Below are 27282 nucleotides of genomic sequence, written 5' to 3' on the forward strand. Positions count from 1 at the left end.
TCCAAGAAAAGAGGAGGAGGAAGACGACCAAGAAGAACATGAAAGCAGAGGACCAGGGGCTGGACGCGGTGGCTTACGCCTGTAATCCCAGCACTTTGGGAGGCCGAGGCAGGCGGATCAGTAGGTCAGGAGATCGAGACCATCCTGGCTAACACGGTGAAACCCAGTCTCTACTAAAAAATACAAAAAATTAGCCGGGAGTGGCGGCGTGTGCCTGTAGTTGCAGCTACTTGGGATACTGAGGCAGGAGAATGGCGTGAACCTGGGAGGCGAAGCTTGCAGTGAGCCAAGATTGAGCCACTGCACTCCAGCATGGGCAACAGAGCAAGACTCTGTCTCAAAAAAAAAAAAAAAAAAAAAAAAAAAAGCAGAGGACCAAGACCCCTTCCCAACTGCTCCATAGGTCAAAACGAAGTCAAACAGAGCAGAAGCTCTCAAAAGGATGATACTTTGAATTTGCTTTCTGTTTTATTTTCTACATATATAAAAGTGCACAAATCATAAATGTACAATATTCACCAAGTAAACACACCTCCAAGTCAAGAAACAAAATATTTCTAGTACCCCAGGAGCACTTCTTAAGTACCATCCATCCAGCCACCACCTCCGTCCTTGCCCAAGGGAAATCACTCACTGATTTTTAACAGGACAGATTGGTTGTAGCTGTTTTTAAAAACTATTTTATAAACCTTTAAACGAATGTACCTTTTGTCTTCCTTCAATCAATATCATGTTTATGAGACTCATTCGTCTATTATGTATCGGGGTCTGTTAATTCTCATTGCTATATAAGTAGACCATGGTTTATTTACTCATTCTTCTCTTAACAGACAACTTCCTGTTTGGGCTATTACAGATAGTGCTCCTATGAACATTGTTGTGCATGTTTTACGGATGTATATGTGCATTTCTAAGTAAAACGTCTGAGTCACTGGAATTGTACATTTAACTTTAGGAAATATTGCTGAGCAGCTTTCCAAAGTTCACATTCATAGCGTATGAAAGTTCCAGTTGCTCCACACGCTTGGCAACATTTTGTCTTCCATCGTCTTTTATTTTATCCATTATGTTGATTTTATAGTGGCATTTCATTGCAGTTTTGATTTTCATTTCTGTAATGACTAATGAAGTTGAACATCTTTTTATATGTTAAGGAGCCACTTGCATTTTCTCTTTTACGAAGTCCCTGTTCAAGTCGTTGGCCCATTTTTTAGTTGGGCTGTCTGCCCCTACCCTTCTTTGGTCTTTTTTTCTGTACATAATTTGACTACCTATTATACTCTGTCTTTCTTTTTTCTTGTACTTCTTCTTTTAGCTTTCTGAAAACCCCCCTTTCTCTTTATATTGTCAATACCATGAAGGCAAAATCAATGTTCTCATCTTAGTATCATTCTCAGGGCCTGACACTGTTTTTCTGAAAAACCTGCTCAAAAATACACGTTGATTTGCATTAGGAGATTCTCTTCATCTGCTGAATTAGCCCAAGGTTCTTGTCCTAGCAGTTTTTAAATAGGATTTAAAATATGGTGAGAACCTCCTCTCTAGACATGTGGCAAAACCAGAATCAGCTCTGTGTGAGGAGACAACCCAAAGGACATGTTTTAAGTGTTAGGAGCCAAATTATCTCCTGTTAGAGTTGATGCTGCCTACCTGAGTATCTTGGGAAAGTAAGAAAAATATGAAGAAGGTTAAATTATCTTTTTCTACCCTCAGAAAGAACTTCTCTTGTATGTGATACATTTCTATGCCTTGTATGCGATACATTTCTATGCCTTTTCTCATCTTGTTATATCTTCAATATTTTTCTCCCCCATATAAATTGTCGTTTCACTTTAAAGTGTCTCTGTCATCTCCCTCCAATTTTCATCATATGGTCTAAACTATATTGCTATCCCTTCTGGAAGTATCTACATTGCCTTCCTTTACATCCATTCTTCTTACAATACAAGCTTTCCAATTCTATCTTCTCTGTCCTTGATTTCTAAGTTAACCTCATTTATTTAATCTTTTCTTGATCGTTTTCTCATCATTAATCTCTTGCAATTGGGCTAGGATAAATATCTGCTTAATCTGATGGAAATATCTGAAGCTAAATAATTTGAAAATGGTCTATTTTATTTTAGCATGTAAATTTTAATAGAATTTAACCACATAAATAAACATCCATGTTTTACAATGTATAAAAAATAATAAAAACTTTAATTCTGGGGATTATAGCTTTACAGTTCTGATGGGTGCTGAGTTCTGTAACATATGGTTACAATTCCGAGCAGATCTTCTCTGTATCCAATAATCTGCCCCACCATGAAGATATTTATCAGTGATCATTTTCACATGAATTTTTATTTATTTAGTACTTTCCAATGAGGAAAATTCAAAGGCCACAGGAATTTTCAAGTTTGTCCAGCTGTTGTCAACCCCAGGTACATGCTAGAAACCTCTAAGGAGTATCTAAAAATTAGTGGTATCTGGGTTCCACCCCAGACCAATTCATTCAGAATCTCTGGAGTGAGTCCCAGGCATCAGTATCTTATAAAGGCACCCCAGGGAAGACTAACACACAGCCAGAGTTAAGAACTGCTGAGTCTATGGTCAAGAATATGAAGATAAGTAAAAAATGTTTAAAAAGTTCATGCTCAGTACTGCAATTAAGTTTGTAACTTTATGTCCTCAGAGGCGGGTGAGGGTCCTCTCTTTGGCCCAGTCTTGAAGTTCTGCTTGCCCAAATGTGACGTAAAAGACCAGGCCAAACATGTTGACTGCAGCAGACAGGAAAAAGACATTCCTCCAACCAGACTCAAAATCCTAGAGGTAAAAAACACAGAAAAATGATCGATCTCACAAGCTCCTTCTACACCAGTTCTAGAAGCCCTCCAAGTTGTGTATTGCAATGTTGATCACAAGGAATATAATGAACAATGTGCAGTAGCTACTTAAGAAAGTTTATGAAACTATTGGAAACAAAATGGCCAAAATGCACATCGGGTTCTGAGTTGAGATGGTTATTTCTTTAAATAAAAATAAAATACACTAATGTTTTTCTGAAAATTTGGATTTCAATGTATAATATTACTGATTTAAAATTATGCCTAAAATGACACCATGGCATCGTGTTTGTGTCTTCTCTGTTTTTTTGTTTTGTTTTGATTTGGTTTGGTTTGGTTTGGTTTGGTTTTGGCTGTTGACGTCTATCACTACAAACCATCTCAATTCAACACAAGTTCTATTTGGTCTTCTGTGTGACTCTCCTCAGAAAGCCCTACTAAGTAATTTCCAGCATTATAGTCACAGTGGATTCCCAGCAGTTTAGTCAAATATTAACCTGGCAACTTGATCACATAGAAATACAGTAAAAATAAAACTTCTCTTTGTAAGTTGGTTCTCGTCAGTTCTTCCATCCCTGCCTGGGTCTGTCTTTTCGTCTTCCTCATGAGCCTGCATTTCCAAACACTGAGAAAGCCTCCTTGCAATGTCTCACAGCTAATCTCTTTTCAGCCATTAAATTGTCTTTAAACAGGCTTTGGGATACTTTGTTTCCTTTTTGTGATTTTTTAAAAATTGGAATTAGTCTGAACATATTCTTCATGATCTTCTTATGCCCCCGTTTTCATCTCTTGCTATTCCTTGACATGTGTAATTCATTCTATTCATAACTAAGAATTGTTTCATGCTCATGTACTCTAGGAAGTCATACATGCTGTCTTCTGCACCAGAACAGCTCATTTTAATCAATCTCATGTCTATTCATCTTGAGAAAATAAGCTTATATTTTTCTTTCCCTGGGAAATCTGACCTATCAGAGTCTGATTTAGAGGCTCATGTAAATAGAGTAATTGTGTTGCCATCCAGACCTTGTGAGCACCGTGTGTATCTACAACACCTAAAACAATACCTGCCACTTAAAGATGTTCAATAAACTGGCCCAACCTGACTGATGAGGAATCCAGTGGCAGTGGAAGAGATGATTCCTGCGATGAGCCCAAATCCTCTTGAGATTCCCATGAGGAAACTTGCATATCTATGGGAAGATGATTTTATAAATGATTTTGTATAGAAAGCCACCTACAGCTTCTGCAGCAACTCAACTTCAACACAGTTCAGCTCTTATGGCAAAGTCATTTTGCTTAATGCAGTTTTTCATTCACCTAAAGACATTCAGGGCAATGTCTATTTGCCAAACCTGAAATTACCAACCTACTGAGTCAATAACCAGGGAGCAATGCAGTCTCTCTGGGAACCGAGTTTCTTTACCCTGGAAGCTCAGTGTAGAAGCCAGTTTGTGCAACGGGCAGGACACAGACTCCAAAGCCAAAATCCCCGGGTCCAAATCTTGGCTCTGCCTTTATGTGACCATAGTCACACCATTTAACCTTGTGCCTCAGCCTTCTCCCTTATAAAATGGGGATAACAATAGGACTTACCTAATGTAACTGTGAGGATTAGATGTATTGATACATGGCAAGTCTTGGCACAGGAGCTGGCTTATTATGACTGTATATATATATATGGTAGCTAATATGAACAACACCATGGAAACTTTTCCAAATCACATGTGTGGGCCTTTTCTGAGCATACACAGTTCAATCTCTGTTAGGGAACCTTGGGAAGCTTTTTATCAAAATGATTACTGGCCAAGGCTGGAAATTGTTGTTTTAAAAATGCCACATTTGTTCTAAAAATGGCCATAGACAAACATTTGTAGTTATTTATCTTTCTGCCATTAGTGCATGTCAGTAACATTAAAGAGTTTCATGGTGACCACTAAGGTCTAACACCTCTGGAGGGGTCTGGAGGACGGGAAAAAACAGGTAGCGCTCTTACCTGGGTGCGATATCTAAGGTGTTGATGATAAACCCTGAGTCACATAGGTTACTGGTCCCAGGAATAAGTATCAGCAAAATAATGGTTATCACGTAACTGGATGCCACAAAGGGCAGGACCACAGCACATATTGATGGAAGGAGGAGCCCTGGGCAATGAGGACATGCTGTCAGGGAACCCTCTGAGACCATGTGCAGAAAAGGAATTGGTTAAATGAGCCCACACGCTTATCCTTACCAAAAGATGAGAAGAGCTTTCGCACAGTGATCAATCTGAGAAGATTCCTGGACAAAAGGAAATCTGCCAGCTGACCTCCTAGAATTGTACAGCTTGCAGCAGCAATAAAAGGCAGAGAGGACAGAACTCCACTCTGAAGGAAGGGAGTTTATACAGAGTAGTTACAGAGATATGTTAGCACCAAAATTTATCAGTTACACAGACCAGCCATTAACTTACTCCCATGATATTGTGGGTTGTTTGGGGGAAAATTAGCGTCATTTTTTACACTAGATGAACACTGTCTCAGATAAGAGGGCCAGAAGCTGCATCACTCTGGGATCCAGAGAAAAGCAATATTGATTTCTTGGTTGTTTTTTATTTTTGAGATGGAGTCTCACTTTGTTGCCCAGATTGAAGTGCAGTGGCATGATCTTGGCTCACTGTGACCTCCACCTACCGGCTTCAAGCGATTCTCCTGTCTCAGCCTCCTGAGTAGCTGTAATTACAGGCGCCTGCCACCATGCCTGGCTAATTTTTGTATTTTTAGTAGAGACGGGGTTTCACCATATTGGTCAGGCTGGTCTTGAACTCCTGACCTCATGATCCGTCTGCCTTAACCTCCCAAGGTGCTGGGATTACAGGCATGAGCCGCTGCGCCCAGCCCAACAATATTAATTTCTAAAAGAAACTTTGGAATCAGCTGGTGTGGTAGTATAGCATAGTGGTTAAGAATACAGATGCTGCAGCAGCTCTACCACTTAGTATTGTGCAACTTGAGGCAAGTTATCTCACCTCTAAGTGTCCTGTTTCCAATCTGTGAAAAGGAAATTATAACAATGCCTCTCTCAAGGTCATTGTGAAGGTTAAATTAATGGTTATATGTAAAGCCAGAATATAATAGGTAACACCGAATTGTTTCTCCTTATTACCATTATCGTTTTCATAGAAGTATAGGAAGTAAACTCACATCTCTGATGTTAACATGGAGCAGAGTACTGATGTACGTTGGTAGGTATGTTAGGATGATGGTGCACAACCAGAAATGGCTGAAAAAACCCAGGAAAATGGCCCAAAGTGGTAGGCATGTGACCATCGCCTTTATGGGCACAGCACGTCTAGGAGAACTGGGCTAAAAAGAAATATCTAATCAGCATGAGTATTAGAGCAGCCAAGATGGTGCCCCTCAGAGGAGATCCACACCTTGCCCTAGAGACCTCTGCATGGGCCACAGGTACAAGGTATGTACTGTACCTGTTGAGCCAGTGAGGACACGATGTGCTCCTTTTCCCTAACGCTTATGCACGGGTGATGCATGGGGTCATCATAAATCACTGTGAACCATAGGAGACAGCAGACACAGCCAGTGCTACCTGGGAAGAAGGTATAAAATTAGTTTTTAGGTAGATTTGTTTACTAGGGGAAGGGAGTTTCCTCTGAAGTGGCATGCCTCTCCCTTCTACACACTAGTCAATTAATGCTTATTCTACCGTAAGGACCTAAATGTTCCCATTCTTTCTTTCAATCCTTCTACAAACCTGTTAAAGCTTTTAAGATACTATGTCTCAAATAGAAAGCCACCTTTTGTCAATGTCAGAGCCCTCTGGAGATAACATGAGCATGGCATTGCATAGCTGATTAACTACCTTAAAGCCTCCAATGATTATAGTGTTATGTATTTTGAGCAGCAACTTCTTAATGCATACATAAATTGTCTTGTGGAAGATCTGAATAGTCAGGATTGCAGTCATACATACTCGAAACAACCTTCCATGAAATCATGTGGCAGGAAAAAATTTCCAATGCACTTACAAAAGACAGTGTTATTTGTATTCAAGCCATACATCCATAATGGATTCCCAAAAGAAATATTTCTGTACAATACCTGGTTAACATGCACAAACCAAAATAATTAACACCACTAATAAGAAAGCCATTCAGGCCAGGACTATATTTAATGATACCATTTGGCTATAACAACAAAATCAAGTGTAGAAAATTGTCTTATTATTGGAATTTGTTATTTGAAGAACATTCTATGTTAAAAGATTCTGAGGACTAGTTTTCTTTAAATTCCCTCTATTTACTGGATTCATTGATTCTTTTATTTTAAAGCTAAAAATCAGGCACTATGATGACACCCACATGATGAAAACATTATGGAATGGATTCCTTGCCTCAAGCATTTCACAGTTTAGTGGAAAGAAAAGGAGAAATAAATAATTACACACCAACATAACCTAGAGAGGAAATATCATAAATGAGAGAATGCCAGAATCTGATAGAGTAAGCCCTGGAAGGGCCCATGGGGAAGGGCACATTTGAATCGAGCTTTGCAAGATGAACTTGGTAGAGAATAGGTGAACGGCATCTTGGGCAAAAATAATAATTATAATGAAATATGAAGACACATTGAAGATGTACTTCACTATCTTTGACATCTTAACTGCATGTAACAGGCACTTTAGATGTGGTGGTAGAGATTCTGCAGAAGATGCTTAATATGGAAGCACAAGACTGCATCACAAGTCAGTGCCATGTGAATAGTCAACTCCTCTATCCTGTGCATATGGCTTCCCAGAACCACCAGGAAGGTGTTAATCAAGTTGTGTGACTAGATTAAAAATGATAACAACCGTTGACATTTGTTATCATCTTCCATTTGATAAAGGACATTTTCTTTCATATAGGAAGAATGTGGGTGATGTAGGTGCCAAAACGGATGCTCAGGAAATGGAGGCATTAGGATTTAAGAGAAAGTGACTCACCAAAGATGTAGAAGATAAAAGGCCAGCCCAAGGCCTGTGAGATTAGTCCCCCCACACAGAGGATGATGAAGGATCCAAATGCTGACCCTAAAGGGAAGAGGGAGAAAAACACTTATGAAAATAGCAAAGGCTGAGACTTCATGGCCTCTCTAAACATTGTCCCAACAGTGAGGTGGCAGACTTAGAATTATTGGGCAATGAGAGTAATTATTTCTGTTCACAGATTTTCCCCAATAAAGTAATATGATATAATTAAAATTAATAAATAATAGTAACCCTCTGATTCTTCAATGACTCCTCAACACCAATGTGACCAAATCTAAATCCCTTAGTTTGTCACAGCAACTCTCTGCTATCATAGCCCATTAGTATTTTCTTGTGATTACAGTTGCATTCTTGTATGATCTAATATGAGGCTGGGGGCAGGAAATGAAAGACTTACAAAATTCAGTAAGATACAGCCCCTGCCCTCAAAGAGCTTCTGGTCCAATTGGAGAGAAAAATGTGAATAAAATTGATTGTCACTAGTGAAATGCCATGTAGACTTTGGAGTCTACATTAAAAAAAAAAACAAAAAACAAGAAACATAATTCACAGAGACCCATCGTAAGAAATGCATTTTACAGGGTAACATAACACACACACCAATATACATAAACACTTGTACACACAACCACACACACATGCCTCAAACAATGGTTTCATGAATCAATATTTAACTTTACCATGTCCAATGCACTCCAACAATTTCTATTCTATTCTATTCTATTCTATTCTATTCTATTCATTTTTTAAAATAATGATTTTAACCCACTCAATGGATTTTATGACTCACTGATGGGTTCCAACCTGTAATTTGAAAAAAAAAAAAAGATGTAAAATATAAATATGATAATAAAACTACAATGTGTGTGGAAGTAATAATAATAATTGACAATAATTATAAGATTTAGGAAGTTTTTACATAAGCTACACAATAGGATAGATAGAATTTTGGCACAAGGAGCAGGGTCAAAGAACTTTCCAGGCATATAAACTAAAGCGAACAGAGCCAGAGGGAAGTGCAGTGCAGATCTATGTGGGCAGCAGCCAATGTCCGGTGCCACTAGAGCCATGCTTGCACCGGGGAGTTGAGTGGAATAAGGTTGGGGCCAGATGGCTGAGAACTTTTGTATCCATGCAATAAAGAGGTCAGTCTTTAGTCTGTAAACATGAAGGAACACATTGAAAATTATCAAGCAGGTGAGGAAAAATGCCTCATCTTTACTTTAGCAAGATAACTTGGTTTTGGTGGAAAGAAGGTTGAAAGAAACCAGTCTAGAAGAGAGAGAGATCAGCAGATAGTATTTGCAAATAGAGGAGGTGGGGACAACTATGATGGAAGGAAGCAAGAAAGCAGGAGGGTTACTTGAGGTAAAAGTCTGCAGGATGCAGCTGTGTAGTGGACCTAGGAGTGAGAAGCTTGATGGAATCTTAGTTCTGCTCTTCGAGTATATACTCTCAGCATGACGGGCTGGGAAGAACAGCAATGATAAAGTTGTAGAGGCCTTAGTAGGATCACATACCATGGAAAGGCAGTCTAGTATAGTGATTGAGGGTGTCTGCTCTGGGGCTAAAATTTGCATGGGCTTAAATCTCAGACCTACCACCTGCTGGCTATTTGTATTTGGGCAATTTTCTTAATCTCCACCTTCCTTAACTCACTTCTCTGTAAAATAAGAATTTAAAATGGTACTTACCTGAGAGAGTTGTTGTGAGAATTAATTAGCTCACAATAGAATAGTCAAGAGCTTAGAATAATACAGAAACTCTAAACTCTTCTAGCCTCATTTCTCTCCTTACCACTTAGAGCTGTGGTAGCCTTAATTCTCACTGCAAAATCATTGCTAAGATGGTGTATATATAGTTTACTTGATCTTTTTTCCATTTATGCAATTCTTAAAGGTTTAAACTTTTTCCTACAAGGCTTTTCTGACTACTAAGGCTTTTCTGAGCTGAAACCTAGTTCACAGTAGTTTCTTCTACTTCTAAGCCTCAATGTGTTTACTGCGCAGATGCATCTTTCTTATTTGTGATGCAACTGTCTTATATTGTTGAATTTTTCAGTAGTACTTTTTCTCCCTCTTCCCTAAACCATTTGATTCGTAGACGATAAGACACAGTAGGATGGAACAGATGACAAAGCTATGACCCATGTGTGCACACTTACCTGATCCTGCAATGGTGGTGAGCTTGCTTCGTTCAAGTGGAGGAGCCCACTTTGCCCAAATAGTAAACTGACCTGTCCATGCCATTCCCTGAAATGAAAATCATTAAGACCTTTGATATTTTGTAGAATTCAGGAATCTGGATCCCACCCAGAATGAGAAAGTATCTGGATACCTGGGCCATGCCCTGGACTGTCCGAACCACAATGACCAAAATCACTCCGAAGTCAGCAGCCAATGGTGTAAAGAGGGTGAGAAGGGAAGAGATCAGCAAACCAGCACCAAGCATTTTTTTTGCTCCAAATATCCCTGCTAAATATCCACTTGGGATCAGAGTCAGTATTATCCCATAGTTGATGGAGCTAAAGATGATACCCTGAGTTTCTGGGCTCCACTGATACACAGAGGCCTGGGGGAAAATAGGAAAACTCTTTGTCAAGAAGTCCTATTATGAAAATCTACTTTATAGTCAGAGTTGCTTGAGGTTGGTGAGACCCTACTATAAAATATCTATTTTTGTTTTTCTGTATATTCTTCCTACCTTCCCAAACAACCAATTATACCCCTAATTTGCTTTCTTAGAAGGAGAGAAAAACAGAAAAAATGAAGAAAAGAGGTAAAGAAAATGATTATATAGATGAATAATAGGAAAAAGTAAATAGAAGAAAACAATGACAGATATTTCATCTGTGAAAGTGCTTCCTCTATTTTGCTTCTAGTAAAAGTTGAGTAACATGTTGACTCTTATATCAAAGAATTTTTAAAACACACACACAAAGCTTTACTGAACTCTTATCCAAAATCAGTACCTAATTAAAAAGAAAAGTCAAGTTTGGGAATTATGGTCTGCCCTGGCTGAATTGAGTTTCTAAAACACATATTACAAATGAATAAGATCACATTCTTCTGATATAGCTCAATGAATAATTTGAATTATTTTAAAATAACTACCTAAAATGCCTAAATAATTATATACATTACATTACCTGAATATTTACCTAAAAATAAATAGATTTTAAAATAAATAAATAAAATAGATTTTAAAATAAAATAAAAAATAAATGCAATAAGACCCCTAAATATCTGGCATCATGCTATAAAGTAGAGAGCCAAAGGATATAAAATATGAAATATTTTACCCACTCAAAAAACCAATAAATAATACAAGGTATATGAATCATGTGAGAATCAGGATTTGAGGATGAATATAAATAAAACAGCAACTTTGAGAGGAAAAAGAATAATTCGGAAAAGTCCCAGAAAGGAAGCAATATTTGAACTATCCCTTGAAAAATGACTATGATTTATAGAAAGTCAAAAAGCAAACATTTATCTCATGGGAAGAACTAGCAAAAGTGAACTTGTAGCATTTGGAAGAAACTAACAGGAACTCTGGCTTGCTCAGAGCAAAAACTTTCCATGGGTCATTGATAGCAGATGTGAGTGTGCTGAGAAGTAGGTCCAAATTCTGGAGGAACACAGCATGTCCAGTGAACACTGTATGTTTGACAACTTGAAGGTATCCAAGATTCCTGAACAGTGAATCTACTCAGTGTGGATATGTAGATGGGATAATGGAGGAAAGACTGGAGACAATAAATTTATGTACTCATTGTAAATAAGCTGGATCCAATGTAATAAATTCATTAATCATGAATTATAGGGATAACATTGGAAATGTACAGTACAAGATAATTTAAAGGATAATTTTTTAATTGGGTAAATTCATGGTTTCCATATAAATGTAAAATAAGCATACAACAAAGATTTTATTTAACTCATTGATTAATGGAGGGAATAAATAAGATGTTATAACTGGTTCAAAGGAAAACTCAAAGAATCACGCAAAACACAAGCAGGAAGCAATGCTGAAATATACTTTAAATATACAGCAGAGCCCGGTGCAGTGGCTCACACCTGCAGTCCCAACACTTTGGGAGGCCAAGGCGGGTGGATCACCTGAGGTCAGGAGTTTGAGACCAGCCTAGTGAAACCCTGTCTCTACTAAAAATACAAAAATTAGCCAGCAGTCGTGGCACGCGCCCTTAGTCCCAGTTACTCAGGAGGCTGAGACAGGAAAATCGCTTGAACCCGGGAGGCAGAGGCTGCAGTGAGCTGAAATCACGCCACTGCACTCCAGCCTGAATGACAAAGAAAGACTCTATCTCAAAAAATAAATAAACAAACAAACAGCAAAATTGGCTGATTTCAACGGGGAGGTGAGTGGAGAAAAGTTTTAACTGATTTTTCTCTTGGCAAAATTTATTTGCAAAGCTATGGACAAGATTGTTTGCATTTCTATTTGTTATATAGAATTTACAGGGTTATAAAATTGCTCAGAAACAGTAAAACAGGCAGAGAACTGGATAGGATTGAGTTACCTATAAGAATGTGCCCGGGTAATACCTAGTTTTTCATTGAAGACATCACATAAACTGTTCCATTTTTAAATTTTTCACATTTAATCCTACAGTTCCCCCACCTTATAGTCATAATAACCTCAATGAAATCTTATTTTTATTATAGAAGTAATCAATGTCTCAAAGAAAAATAGTTCCAGTCAGTTTTAGTTTGTCATTGGAAATGTATACTTCTATACTCCACAGAATCAAGATCTATGCCTTCCTTTCAAAGTTTTTTCCTCTCAACAAAGAGCCCTATTTTCTGTCATACTTACCTTTGTATCAAATTCCTTGATGGATATGCTGGAGTTATTGAGGGCGTCTGCAACAGGCGCCTCAGTGGAGGCATTAGATAGACCATGCTGCTGAGTGGTGTTCACCATGGCGATGATTGCAATGCTCAGACTCACACGCTGAGTTATCATGGTGAAGTTTGAGAAGTGCATGATAAGAGCCAGCCCATAGCGTAATGAACAGAAATCTGGACCTAGAGAACAACACACATGTATGCAATGAGTATCCTGACGGAAACCCCCTTCTTTTCCTTTCTCCCACAGCTAGATCTGATAGAACTTTAGATGACATGAAATCTCATTGTCTTTTTTTCACCAAAATAGCCAGCACTACAAACCCACTTTGTCAAATGATTTGGTTGGCTTCAAGACATTGAATATGGGATCTTATAACCAAGTAAAGCAAATATGGCTATCTTTCAAGGGGTTAGGAAGCAGATGATAAATAGAGAAAACCCAAATGTAAGGCATTTATGTCATATTGCTCCAAAACGAAGTGAATGGGGATGACAGTGGCAGAGCCAGTCACACAACCGTCTCAGCATCAGTAAAATTCTCTGGGCTGTAAGTCAATAGTCCCATCCGTTATGCACATTTGTTTATCACAAAGCTTGAGTTTATACATAATGAGCTGCCTTTGAATTAAGGTATTGCACATCCAAGGATTCTCTTTTAACACATTTGAGAGATAGTACTTTAAAAGAACACTTCGACTAATTCCCTAGTGTAATGTCTACGTGGAAATGTTTTTGCTACGTGTCACTAGGCCCTGCCTTCACATATGCTCAACTTAAAAAAATAAAAATTGCGTGGGGTGCTGTAGTTCCAGCATTTTGGGAGGCTAAGGCAGGAGGATCACTTGAGGTCAGGAGTTCGAGACCAGCCTGGCCAACACGGTGAAACCCCATCTCTACTAAAAATACAAAAATTACCCGGGCATGGTGGTGCATGCCTGTAATCCCAGCTACTCGGGAGGCTGAGTAAGGATAATCACTTGAACCCAGGAGGCAGAGGTCGCAATGAGCCAAGATCATGTCACTGCACTCCAGCCTGGGTGACAGAACAAGACTCAGTCTCAAAAAAAAAAAAATTCATGTGTAGAACTATTTTTACAAAGCTTGTAGGTGATGTGGTGCTGGAAGATATTCAATGTATTGAAAGCACAAATTTTTTCTTTAAAAGCATCCCCATAAAGTGGAACAACCACAGAGCAATATTGAAAGGGTTCCCATGTGCATGATAGATTGGATTTTTCCTGCTTATTTGAAGGAAAACACTAAAGCGAAAGGAAGAGAAAACCTATGAAGACACAGATAAGAATATAATGGAAGAAACAATTTTTAATGGCCAAAAAAGCTCACAGATAAGAGTGGTGGTCTGGGAAATAATTATTTCCATTTTACTGGAGGTTTCCAAGCTCAGGAGAAAGAGCCAGCCGTTTGGCGAGAATATTATAGTAGGAATTCATACGTAGGTTGGTTTAAAATGAGTTTCCTGGGCCAGGCGTGGTGGCTCATGCCTATAATCCCAGCACTTTGGGAGGCCGAGGCGGGTGGATCACGAGGTCAGGAGATCGAGACAATCCTGGCTAACACGGTGAAACTCTGTCTGTACTAAAAAACAAAAACTCAGCTGGGCATGGTGGTGCATGCCTGTGGTCCAAGCTACTCAGGAGGCTGAGGCATGAGAATCACTTGAACCCAAGAGGCAGAGGTTGCAGTGAGCTGAGATCACACCACTGCACTCCAGCCTGGGAGGCAGAGCAAGACTCCATCAAAAAAGAAAAAGAAAAAGAAAAAAAAAAAAAGACTTTCCCAAAACTTATTCCACTCCCTAGATCGCAGGATGTATTGCTTATTTGGCTTAATTTCTGACAGATGACTTTGTGGGTCTAAGGAAAAAGCAATAGGACTGGGGCTGGAGCTGGCTCCAATGTTACACTGGGAGTATCTTTACCAAGGGGCAGTGTGATGCAGGGGTGTGTAAATGTGCTGGAATAAGCTTCAGCTTATTAACATAGCCTGCAAACAAGAGCAGTGGCTTTACCTTTCCTGGTGGCAGGCTTCCCGTCCATTAGCTTCTGTGGGAAATGGTACCACGCTTTGTGGTGGAGTTTCCCTGTGCCCTGAATCTCTTTTACTACAACAGTCTTTTATCTATGGAGAGAACATAATCCAAAACATAATACAGAAATAATTTCCCCTTGTTAATGTTGCCTCCTCTTAGCATCAGTAAAACTTTTGACCCAACACAGCTCCATAACTTACATTTTATAGGGCACCACTGGTATGCTTTTGGTTACAGGATTGTTAAAAAGAAATCTGGCTATAAGTTCCAGCTGTGTGACCTAGAGTTAGTCATTTAAATTCTCTAATCATTCATTTCCTCATCTGTTCAATGAAGATAAGGCTCCTTTCTGAGTGCAGCTGGAAGAATTAAATGAAAAATTGCATGTACTTTATTAAACCACACAGAAGAATGCAAAGGTGAGGAGTAGTATTGCTGGTAGCAGACCATAAGACAGGACAATTAAACTAAGCTCAAGAGCGAAGGTGTAAGGTTCCAGAACGGTCTTTCCTTTCATTCTGATGGTGTTTCTCTCCCCTCTGTACCACCAGAACAATGTTCCATGCGCCTTCGAACATGAAGGATGGCATTACGTAACACTAATATGTATTACAACTAAAGGTTTAAAATGTTTATTCTCACACAATGTGGACACTTGATTGGACTGACAGTCTTCATGTCACCTAGAAAATTATAATGAACAGGTACTTCTTACTATAATTGTGGATAAATCCAGCTATTGTGACAGGCAAAGAGAATTCATGGCTCTAAATATGGGCATGTTTAATTTAATATTTGTACACTAATCAAACTATGTTTGGGGATACATACATTTTGTTTATTTTAGGAAAAATCCATATCCTAAGAATATCGTCAATTTTCCATTCATTCCTAAATTGAAGCTTCTGTGACTTTACTTTTTAATTTTTTAAAAATCTCTGAAGACATCTGAAGCTTCTATGACTTTAAAAGCACATGTATCGGTTGAGTGCAGTGGCTCACACCTGTAATCCCAGCACTTTGGGAGACTGAGGTGAGTGGATCACTTGAGGTGAGTTGTTCGAGACCAGCCTGGCCAACATGGTGAAACCCCATCTCTACTAAAAATACTAAAATTAGCTGGGTGTGGTGGCACATGCCTGTAGTCCCAGCTACTAAGGAGGCTGAGGCAGCATAATTTCTTTTTTTTTTTTTTGAGACGGAGTCTCACTCTGTCGCCCGGGCTGGAGTGCAGTGGCCAGATCTCAGCTCACTGCAAGCTCCGCCTCCCGGGTTCACGCCATTCTCCTGCCTCAGCCTCCCGAGTAGCTGGGACTACAGGCGCCCGCCACCTCGCCCGGCTAGTTTTTTGTATTTTTTATTAGAGACGGGGTTTCACAGTGTTAGCCAGGATGGTCTCGATCTCCTGACCTCGTGATCCGCCCGTCTCGGCCTCCCAAAGTGCTGGGATTACAGGCTTGAGCCAGGGCGCAGCATAATTTCTTGAACCCAAGAGGCAAAGGTTGCAGTGAGCCAAGATGGTGCCACTGCACTACAGCCTGAGGGACAGAGCAGGACTCCGTCTCAAAACAAACAAAAAACACATGCATCAAACCTATATTTTATCATTCAAGGCTTTGCACTGCTTTTGCACACAAAACTTAAAAGACTTGTCCATACCTTTAAAGATATTCATAATCTGTGACCTTAGGCTGAAGGATTATAAGGAAAGGCATAGATGAAAAATTTTGTCCAAAAATATCCTTTATAGTATTACTCATGACCACATAATGTTAGAGATAAATTAATTTAATAATGAGAGTCTGGCAAGTCAATTTGACAGATTATTGTGATGGAAGCTATTTTAAAATGTTTTCAACAATATTGAATTACATTAGAAAAATGCTAGTACTCTAGTGTACAAAGCAGGGTGTGCTATGCACGTCCACATACAGGAATAGAAACTGATTCACACAAGTGCCGGTGATGACTATTTCTGGGTTACAAAACAGGATGGTCACTTCATTCTTTGTGATTTTCTATATTTACCAAGTGATTTTGTAAATAATTAGTAGATACTCATTTTATATTCAGAAGTAGCTAAATGTGCTTAAAAGAACAATAATTGGACTTCATCAGCATGGCAAGTATAGTTTTCTGCTTTCCAAGTATCTCTAGAATTCTGAGAATAATGTCTCTCCATCTAAATTTTGAATTTTGGGTGTTTGGGTTTTTGTTGTTGTTGTTACTGTTTTGTACAATGGACCCAAATGGAGGCCCAATTGCTAGTAAGATCAGGTCAGCACCAGGATAGATACTGGTTGTTGCTTTGCTTTAGAAAGCCTCCAAGTCTTGCTAACATCTGGATATCAGGAGTTCAGCTCATTGCTCTACACTCAGATTCTAGCTGAAGTCACCTGTGGTCAAACCCAGAGTTTGGACCGTTTTCTATTTGATTTCACTTTTTATGCAAGATCCCATGGCTTGGCTGAAGGCAACTCTTTAACTGTACATGCAGCTGCAATTACTTACACTCCACTTAAAGCTTTCCCACCAACTTCTCCAATCTTAGAAACACTGAAAGCTGAAAGAGACTCAGCGATCTTCTGGCCCAACTGTTCATTTTATTGATAAGAAAATTTGTGTACAGAAAATTTGAAAAGTTGCCTGAAACCACATGTTGCACAGAGCCAGCCCCAGATCCCCTAATGCCCAGACTGCTGCTTGTTAATACAACTTCCCCTTTATTTTCATAATATTTTAAGCACAAGCTTAAAACTCAATGGGATAGCTCCATTTTGAGGTATTATACAGGAGAATTTGTACATTTTAAATCAAGTTCTAATCATTTATTCTAGAAGGAAATTTGATGATGAAAAATCCTTTTAAGTTAAGCTTTGAATATTAAACATAAACACAACAAAACTACTTCTTCTTGCTCTTTATGTTACTGGAATTGTATCACAAACCCATCACTTCAGTTTTTCTTCCCATTCTCTGCTGCTGTCTAATGAGAAAGGATGAAAAGCCCTACTTAAGTTTTATGGTTTCAAATGCTACTTTGATTTTGTATCAATAGGTAATTTCAGTTCTTCATTTCCTATTTTCCTTTGCATGAGACAAATGCAGAAATCAGGCTAACATGCCAAACCATTCTAAACTGAGGTCTTTCATAGTAATGGGAAATATTTTTCCAAAATAAGCACAGAAGCTAATAAAATTATGGAGCCTGAACACTGGCATGGTTGATACGTAGTTAGAGACAGTGGAATAATTATTAGCCTATTCGCAAACAATTGAGAACATGTAACAGTGTCAGAACGCTTCCCTTTAAGGAGCTATACCTCTAAAAAAAAAAAAAAAATTGTGAATTCTAGTGCCAAAGTTGTAAGTAGACACAGAAAACTGAATTGAAATTAAGTTAAAGGAAAATGTTATATTAAAAAAATTACTTGACACAGTATAGGTTGAATTTGAGAAAAAAATCAATAATGTACATATTATGGTATAGGCATAAGTGAAAAAACAGGTTTTCCCCTTTTTTTAAGTCTAGAACTCATCATTTTATTATAATGGTTGTTAGATGGCTCTTAGATTCTCCTAATATCCAGCCTGTCTTGCATCATCTCTGTTAGCCCAGAGTCCTAGTTTACTCAGAGTAAATGTTACACCTAGATCAAAGAGCATGAACCTGCAGTTGGGAGGGTATTCAAGGACTGAATTCTGCTCTGCCATTCCCAAATTGAGTAAACTAGGTAAAGTTTCATAAACTCTCAGGACTTGCACTGTTTTATGGGAAGAATTGGGATAATGTTACTTCACTGGGCAGTTTGGAGTGAAAACAAAGCTATGAGACATGCCTCGTAAATTGCAAAGTGTTAAAGATTGTATAATATTCTAGATACTAGCAACAGCAATAATAATAAACAGTCACAATATTGGTAGTCTGGCCCTCTCAGATCCGTAAGTACAGGCCTACAGCAAATGAAATATATTTCTATAAAAGTGCCTTCTATTGGTTGTTAAATTGGTTTTAAATGCTACTTTTCAAAAGTAGATTCTTCTAGCCTGGAATCCACAAGATGAGTGGGGGGAGTTCACCAGAAAACATAGGAAGAAGCAATTCCTTCAGGGTTAGAAAAACTGAGGACCCTCTCATCAACTGCTATCTTTCTGAGAAATTGGTGCTGACCACAATGTCCCTGGGTGCCTTTTCTTAGCTGTACAATGAAAGCAACAAGCTAGGTGATCTCTCCAAGCATACAATTTTCTTGCCTTCAGTCTTATTCATCTTTAGTCATGTTCTCTTTCCTTTTATTATTATTATCTTTTTGAGACAGAGTCTTACTCTGTCACCTAGGCTGAAGTGCAGTGGCATGATCTCAACTACTGCAACCTCTACCTCCTGGGTTCAAGCAATTCTCCTGCCTCAGCCTCCTGAATAGCTGGCACGTGCACTACGCACGTGCGTAGGTGCACGCGCCATTACGCCCAGCTTATTTTTGTATTTTCGGTGGAGACATGGTTTCACTGTGTTGGCCAGGCAAACTCCTGACCCCAAGTGATCTGCGCGCCTCAGCCTCCCAAAGTGCTGGGATTACAGGCGTGAGCCACTGCACCCGGCCATGTTCTCCTTTTCCTGAGGGACCATTTCAAATTCATATAGAAGTCTGAAAAGACTCGTTAGCCACAGTCCCAAACACAAATCTTGTCAGTTATGATCAGTATTTCATCCACAGCCAAATCCAGTTCAACTAATCACAGCATCACGGTTAATACTCACAGCGTCCTTGGAGAAATGACCATTGTCCACAGTGTCCATTGGTACCAGTGGCTTCTCAAGCCTTGCCCTAGGGTCTTGATTGAATCAGTTATCTTTTTCAGAAAGTCTCTTCATTTTGGAATTAGGCAATATTACCAGATGGAGATCCTTATGTTGCTGTTAATGTCTTTTCTCTGACTTCTCCTAAAACTGTTCCCTCCCCTTAATGGACCTTTGGTAAACTGGTAATTATCCTTCTACCCATAAAGAAGAAAAGCACTTACCTTCACCATTAAACCAGTATTTTAAGCCCTAGACTATAAGGCTAACTTGGAAAAGGAGGGAGTTTTCTGTCCCTTCTTCCCTTTCAAATAGTTTTGCAGGGTTTTACAGGGATAAATAATGAGCCACCTGGCAGTCAGACAGCACCAGGTTTGGCCCCACTTTCTCAGAAAGCCTCGGTTTGGCTTTGCCGCTTAATTTTTAACTTCATTTTCAAGTTCTCACTGTTAGAGTATCTCAAAAGATGTCATCGCGTGTTTCTGCTTTGAACTGTGCATACAACCATTCAGTCAACAAGCGTTTTTTTCTGAAAGCAAGGGGGCATGGTGTGGAAGAAAGAGCAGGGCTCCTGAAATCAGAGATGGAGTCAGACCCATATTCACTTCCTAGTGTTTTCCCTGAGCTTGGACAAGTCACTGAACCTCTTTGAATTGGCTTCCGCTTTAGTAAAGCAAGGATTGTGATACTCTACTCATGGGGTTATTGAACAAGTGAAATACACATGCTAATTGGTAGTAGCTCTTCAATAAATGAGGTGTTCATTCCTCTTTAGGAGTTCAGTTAAGTCAATTAGATTTTCCATACACATTTGGTGCCCACAGCCTAATGAATGTGAACCGTGACTACCCTGGCAACTTCCCAGGAAGCTGCATTGTAGCCCTCCTTCCTGTTTTATATCATGCATGTCTTTCCTAATCCAGTTCCTGCTTGGCTTCTGACTCTTGGAATTGTGTCCTATTTGTAATTATTAATTTTGAGACTCTGTTTGCTATTGGATTTTCCTAGTGTGACGCAAACCTTATAAATGAGATGAAAGCCTTCCCTCTCTGGCTTTATCAGCTTCAAACTTCCTTAATTGAGTTCCCCCATCCTAGTGAGTCTCAGCATACTCCCCACATAATCTGCTGGAGTAGGCTTATCCTACTCAACTCCTCAGATATCTGTATTTAATTCTATTTTATTGCTGTTGTAGTAAATTACCGCAACTGTGGTGCCTTGAAACAACACAAAATTATTTATTTATTTACAGTTCTAAAGGTCAGAAGTCCAAAATGGGTTTCGGTGAGCCAAACTCAAGGTATTGGCAAGGTTGTGCCCCCTCCAGAGGCTTTAGGGGAAAATCCATTTCTTTTTCTCTTCAGCTTGTAGTGACCACTGCATTTTTTGGCTCTGGGCCCTTCCTCCACCTTGAAGCCAGCAGTGTAACATCTTCAAGTATTTTTCTCTTATTCTGACTCTTCTGCCTCTCTCTTATAAGGACCCTTGCGATTCTTGTGATTACACTAGGTCCCATCTGCAAAATTCAGGAAAATCTGCCCATCTCAAAATTCTTAACTTATTAAACATGTAAAGTCCCTTTTGTCATATAAGGTAATATATTTACAGGTTCCAGGGATTAGGACATGGATGTCTTTGGAGGACAACATTCAGCGTACCCTTTTGAGGGACAGAGGGTTAGCAGGAAGAGTTGAAACATTTTTTTCCTTTCTTTAATTAAAAATTCTGGTGATTGGTTTATTATAGTTATCATTTGCCTGATAAGCCAATGAAAATAGTCATAATGGTCAGGGGCAGTGGCTCATGCCTGTAATCCCAGTACTTTGGGAGGTTGAAGCAGGAGAATCGCATAAGCCCAGGAGTTCAAGACCAGCCTGAGCAACATAGGGAGAGCCTGTCTCCACAAAAAAAAACAAAAATTAGCTTGATGTTGTGGCATGCGCCTATAGTTCTAGCTACTCAGGAGGCTGAGGCAGGAGGATTGCTTGAGCCCTGCAGGTCAAGGCTGCAGTGAGCTGAGATTGCGCCACTGCACTCCAGCCTAGGCAACAGAGCAAGACCCTATCAAAAAAAAAAAAAAAAAAAAAAAAGAACAAAGAAGAAAAGAAAGAAAAGAAATGAGAGCTTTCTTGGCTTAATTTACCCAAAAGGTATGATATTTTCTTAATTTGCATCAAGGCAGAGCATGAGCCGTTACCAGTTCCAGTAGAAAAAGTAACTGAGACTGGATCCTCCAAACAAGAGTAAATATTTAATATAATCAGGAAAGAGTGGCCGAAAGTGTTCAATGCCACAAGTAAGATTCAGAGTAGATTCTTCAAACTGCATAATTTGTTTAAAAAGCATAATTTTATAGTTGGATTTTGCGAGCTCTCTGAAGGGATGTTGTTCATTTTGAGAATCACTATATCCACAATTCTTGGCACAGTGTCTGTCCTATGGTATGTGCTATGATCCAAATGTATGTATCCTCTCAAAACTCATGTTGAAATCCTAACCCACAAAGTGATAATATTAGAAGGAGGGGCCTTTGGGCAGTAGTTATGCCATGAGGGCAGAAACCTCATAACTAGGATTAGTGTCCTTATAAAAGAAACCCAAGGGAGTTTATTCAACCCTTCTGCCATGTTAGGATTCGGCAAAAAGATGGCTACCTGTAAATCAATAAGCAGGTCCTCACCAGACACTAAATTTGCCAGAGCCTTAATCTTAGACTTCCCACCTCCAGAACTGTAAGAAATAAATTTTTTGTTGTTTATAAGTCACCCAGTTTATGATATTTTGTTATAGCAGTCTGAACAGACTAAGACAGTATATGCTTAATAAACATTAGTTTACTGAATGAATGAATTCTTGCATTGCTTCACCACCAACAATCAAGATCTCAGTAGCTGGTTTAAACCCCTCACTCCCAATCATGATTTTCATATAACAAAGTCAACTCAGTTAAATCAACTCAATAAGGTATATACATTTAATGAAAATAAAGAAATTATATCTGTACATTTATAAACATCAAGAGTAATGTAGAAGAAAAGTCCAGAGATCCTTAAAAATTTAAATCTCTCTGGCCTGACATTAATAGCTAAGGCAGGAACAGAAAACCAAACACCACATGTTCTCACTTAGGAATGGGAGCTGAACAATGAGAACACATGGACACAGGGCGGGGAATAACACTCACTGGGGCCTGTTGGGGGAGGATGGGGGGGGTGGGGAAGAGCATTAGGTAAAAGGGCTAATACATGCTGTACTGTACTTAATACCTAGGTGATGGGTTGATAGGTGCAGCAAATCACCATGGCACACATTTACCTGTGTAACAAACCTGCACATCCTGTACATGTACCCAGGAACTTAAAAAATAGTAACAATTTTTTTAAAAACAGCTATTCCCAATCAGAGCAGTTCAATTCCATACTATTATTATTATTATTATTTCGAGATGGAGTCTCACTGTCACCTAGGCTGGAGTGTGGTGGCACGATCTCAGCTCACTGCAATCTCTGCCTCCTGGGTTCGAGTGATCCTCTCACTTCAGTCTCCTGAGTAGCTGGCATTACAGGTGTGCACCACCACGCCTGGTTAATTTTTGTATTTTTAGTAGAGATGGAGTTTCACCATTTTGGCCAGGCTGGTCTTGAATTTCTGACCTCGTGTGATCCTCCTGCCTCCACTCCCAAAGTGCTAGGATTACAGGCTTGAGCCACTGCGCCCAGCCACCATACTATTTTTTTTTTTTTTGACAAATTTGCTGTATTCTAGACATGGCATTAGCTTCTGAGAATATTAATTTATTAAGATCTGACCCATTACATGACTTCACAGGAGTTCAGAGTCCACTGAGTGAGATCACACACAGAGAGAGACAACTAGGATGAAGGGTGATAAACATGAACAATACGAATTTGCACAGGTAACTAGAAAAGAACAAATGAAGATGCCTGCCAACTAGGAGTACCAGGTGGAACAGGGCTGCGCCAGTCTTCATGAGTGGTATGAATAAGTCAGTAATATAGGGGAAGCACCTTCCAGAAAGAGCAAACCCATTGAGGCTTGGTGTGAGGAATAAGAAGTGTTCAACATGACTGGGGATTCAAGTACAAAGGTATAAAGGAAATGTGGTGAACTGACTGGAAAGATGAGAATTTTTTTTTTTTTTTAATTTAAAGTCAATAAATTTTTATTCAAGGAATTCCATGTTGTGATTTCTTCCACTGTCCATCAAGGTCACTTTAGATCCCCTAAAAAGCTGGAGTCAAAAGATCTTCAAGTTTGCCCTTTTTAATGAAACTGATCCAGCTGTCCTGTCAGCCCATAATTACTTTGGCTTCTGTTATCTCCTTTTAATATGGGTATACTGATGAAGACTTCAAAATTCACCTTTTGATTGTAGGTGGTGGGGATCTGCCTGGTTCTCAATTTGACACCCTCTCAACATGAATGAGTTCAAATCACATTCATTCCTAAGCAATCACTCAAGAATGGTACAGATGTGTGGTATATGCCAATACCTAAGGTAAAAAAGTAGATTATCTGGTTTTTCATAACGTTTAGTAACTGTCTTTTTCAAACTTTTAGCAACTGTCTTGTAGTTCCTTCCCACAGATCTAACAATAGTCCTGTGAGTAAAGTAAAACCACAGAGTTACTCTATGAGGCGTTTCCAACGACGTGCAGGCTACATACAGGAAAAGCCCCATCGGGATAGATCTCAACGAGAATTTTTTTTTAACAGTTACTTTTCCCAATAGTAGAATTAACTAGACAGGAATAGAAATAGAAGTTTTTTTTTTATGTTCCTTAAGAAAGAAAACTATACATTTTTTAGGAATTATAAGAACAAGGAAAATGTGACTCAAAGGCAGAAAATGATAGAATTTTATTAAAGGGCAGAAAACAAGATCTGGCTAAACTGAACTAAGTACTCTACTAAGCTATACCATATGCTATATTCTTGAATGGGAGAAGTAATACCATAAAAACTATTGATTCTTCTTAAATTAATAAACACATTGAGTGAAAATACAAGTGGAAGAAGGAAAAATGGAAGACAAACTGGAAATAGCCCAAATTTTCATCAGTGGAAGACTGGGTACATTGTAATACGTAGTCATTGCAGAAAAATAACATAGTTAAAAGAATAAATCACATCTATAACATTTGACCTGGATACTTTTATATAATGTAATACATTTTTAAATGAGTAAAGCAGATACTAAGTACATATAAAGGGACTCCATTTTTTTCTGAATATTAATCAAGAAAATTCTATATATTTGTATCTTTGTTTACATAAGATTGTATGAGCCATACTAGCTGTTGACTTGGGTTATCAGGTTTGGGTAAACAGTTTAGTGGTAAAAAAAAAAAAAAAATGCGTAAGACTTGGCGGGGCACAGTGACTCACATCTATAATCCCGGCACTTTGGGAATCTGAGGCAGGCAGATCACTTGAGGTCAGGAGTTTGAGACACTGGCCAACATGGTGAAACCTCATCTCTATAAAAAGCTACAAAAATTAGCCAGGCATGGTGGCGCACGCCTGTAGTACCAGCTACTCAGGAGGCTGAGGCAGGAGAACTACTTGAACCTGGGAGTGAAGTGAGATCGCACTACTGTTCTAAGCCTGGGCAATGAGAGCAAAACTCCATCTCAAAAAAAAAAAAAAAAAAGTGTAAGACTTAGCAAAAACATGACCACAAAAAAGCAACATTTATAGACTATGGATGTAAAACTATATGTATGTGTGAGTGTGTACACATGTGAATATACATACATTTTTGTCTGTATGTGCATATGTATATACATGCATATATGTGTATGTGTGTGTGTGTGTATATATATACACAAGCTATTTTAATTGTTTTCAACAATATTGAATTACATTAGAAAAATGCTAGTACTCTAGTGTACAAAGCAGGATGCGTTGTGCACATCCACATACAGGAATAGAGACAGATATACACACATCCACACTACACACACCCCTATACCCCACCAAATACACACTGAGAGAGAGAGAGAAAATAATAACTAAGGTAGTTAATTCTGGCCACAAGGATTTTTAGATGAATCTGACTTTCTTCCTTAGTTTTTTTTTTTTTGTATTGCTTAAAGTTTCACACAAATAACATTTATTTACTGTATAATCATAAAAGGCAAAAACCTATTTTGATTTTAGGAAAACACAAAGCATCCAAACCAAAAATCTCAACTTAGGAAATAGTGGGAAATCTGGGGAAGAAGTCAACAGGACCAGGTCATGAGGGCCTTTTATGCAATGTCCAGGAGCTTGAACTTTACCTTGTGGTTCCTATATTTCCTCAAAACAAATGTGTGTGGACACAGAAATGGAAATGCACAGCAGTGCACTGAGGTCACAGGAAAAATACGAAACAGTTTTTCTGAAGTACTAACTTCACTCAAAACTTCGGGAAACATTTAAAAAATGGTTTTAAACAAATATGACTAAATTTGACAAATTTAGCCAAATGCAAATTTTCATTTTTAAAAGGAAATAATTTTAGACACTCCTAGCTGAAAAGTAAATGCTACTAAGAAACTTAATGTGGGAGTCGTAGAATAAAGCCAGACTTTTGTTTCCAAGCAGGAGACAGATGCAGATAAGCAGGAATGAGAACGAAGTAAGGGCTGAACCACAGAAGCTTCACATCATAAGTCATTATACTTCTCTGAGTGAACATCATAGAACTTATTTACAATCTGGTCACAAAATGCCACTGACGTGAAAAACAGCAAGTTGAAACGGCTCTAGACCAAGATTCCCAAGACCTCAAGAAATCACCAGAATTTGCCTCAGGTTCACAAAAAAGATATTCCAAGGGAGTTCTCCAAGTAAGTAAACACTCATTATTGCTATAAGGCTTAGGTCACAAGACCTTGGCTGAGACGTCTGTCTCTGTGATCTGGTCTGCACCATATTGGAAGGGCCATGACTGATTTCTACCTAGCCATTCAAGGCTGAATGGAGGCTGAAGAACCTCTTGCTTGCTTTCCCATAGACTCATATCTCATAACAGCCCTCATCTTAGGCCCCAGAGGGCAAGAAGAGATTAAGAAGAATCAACCAAAGGTAAAGTACACCAAGAAAAGAGCAACTCTTTGGTTAGAATTTTAAGATAAAGAGAGACACGTAAAAGCTACTGTTGAGAAATAACAGAAGGAACAACATTTTATCCAATCAATAGATGGAACAAGAAGACAATAGAGGACCATCTCAACGTGTCAGAACTTCTATCCACAGACCTTAGGTAATAATAAATGTGCATTATTTTAAGCCACTAAGTTTTTGCTCATTTGTTTTGTAACAATATATAACTAGTACGCATGAATAGTAGAATCTAATATCAGCCATTGACTTCAATGAAGGAAAAAACAGATGTGAAAAAGAATACATGAAACAGTACATGAAAGAATGCATGTACATGGCAAACACTTGAATCCATGTATATGCCAGGCTTTCTTGTGCTGCACACCCAGACCAACCCTGTAGTTAAAGATAAGGCAGTAGAGAAACTGAAGAGTGACTGGGAGTAGTTAAAATGTTTTAAGCAGGAGTGGGGCATGATTTTTATTTTTAGACCATTTAGTCTGCTAGTTATGTCTGATGGATAGAAGTGAGCCTATCTCTGGTTCCATGTTCTTTATCCATCTGACATCTCTAATTTATGCAATATTCCATCTC

General features: G+C 38.8%; 1 protein-coding gene and 1 non-coding gene across 4 annotated transcripts; both read right to left on the bottom strand.

Annotated features, from left to right (window-relative positions):
- Positions 1 to 2327: 2327 nt before the first annotated feature.
- SLC17A2 (solute carrier family 17 member 2) lies at positions 2328 to 19986 on the bottom strand. 3 transcript variants are annotated; one of them, XM_033216443.1, is made up of 12 exons: positions 19537 to 19986; positions 14754 to 14863; positions 12690 to 12901; positions 10188 to 10421; positions 10015 to 10102; positions 7806 to 7892; positions 6292 to 6410; positions 6008 to 6169; positions 5059 to 5191; positions 4822 to 4969; positions 3928 to 4018; positions 2328 to 2805 (listed from the first exon to the last, which is right to left on the bottom strand). In XM_033216443.1, the coding sequence occupies exons 2-12, from the start codon at positions 14779 to 14781 to the stop codon at positions 2671 to 2673; spliced, it is 1437 nt and encodes a 478-aa protein (XP_033072334.1). In that variant the 5' UTR covers positions 14782 to 14863; positions 19537 to 19986; the 3' UTR covers positions 2328 to 2670. The 3 variants fall into 3 exon arrangements, with proteins under 3 accessions (XP_033072334.1, XP_033072335.1, XP_033072336.1); XM_033216444.1 differs by having other exon boundaries at positions 19800 to 19970; XM_033216445.1 differs by lacking the exon at positions 14754 to 14863 and having other exon boundaries at positions 19800 to 19986.
- A 4171-nt stretch (positions 19987 to 24157) lies between these two features.
- LOC117088893 lies at positions 24158 to 24293 on the bottom strand. Its single transcript, XR_004439409.1, has one exon. It is a non-coding gene; the product is annotated as a small nucleolar RNA SNORA18 (small nucleolar RNA).
- Between the last annotated feature and the right edge of the window lie 2989 nt (positions 24294 to 27282).

Source organism: Trachypithecus francoisi, unplaced genomic scaffold (genome assembly GCF_009764315.1).
Source record: "Trachypithecus francoisi isolate TF-2019V2 unplaced genomic scaffold, Tfra_2.0 Lachesis_group10, whole genome shotgun sequence".
Lineage (NCBI taxonomy): Eukaryota > Metazoa > Chordata > Mammalia > Primates > Cercopithecidae > Trachypithecus > Trachypithecus francoisi.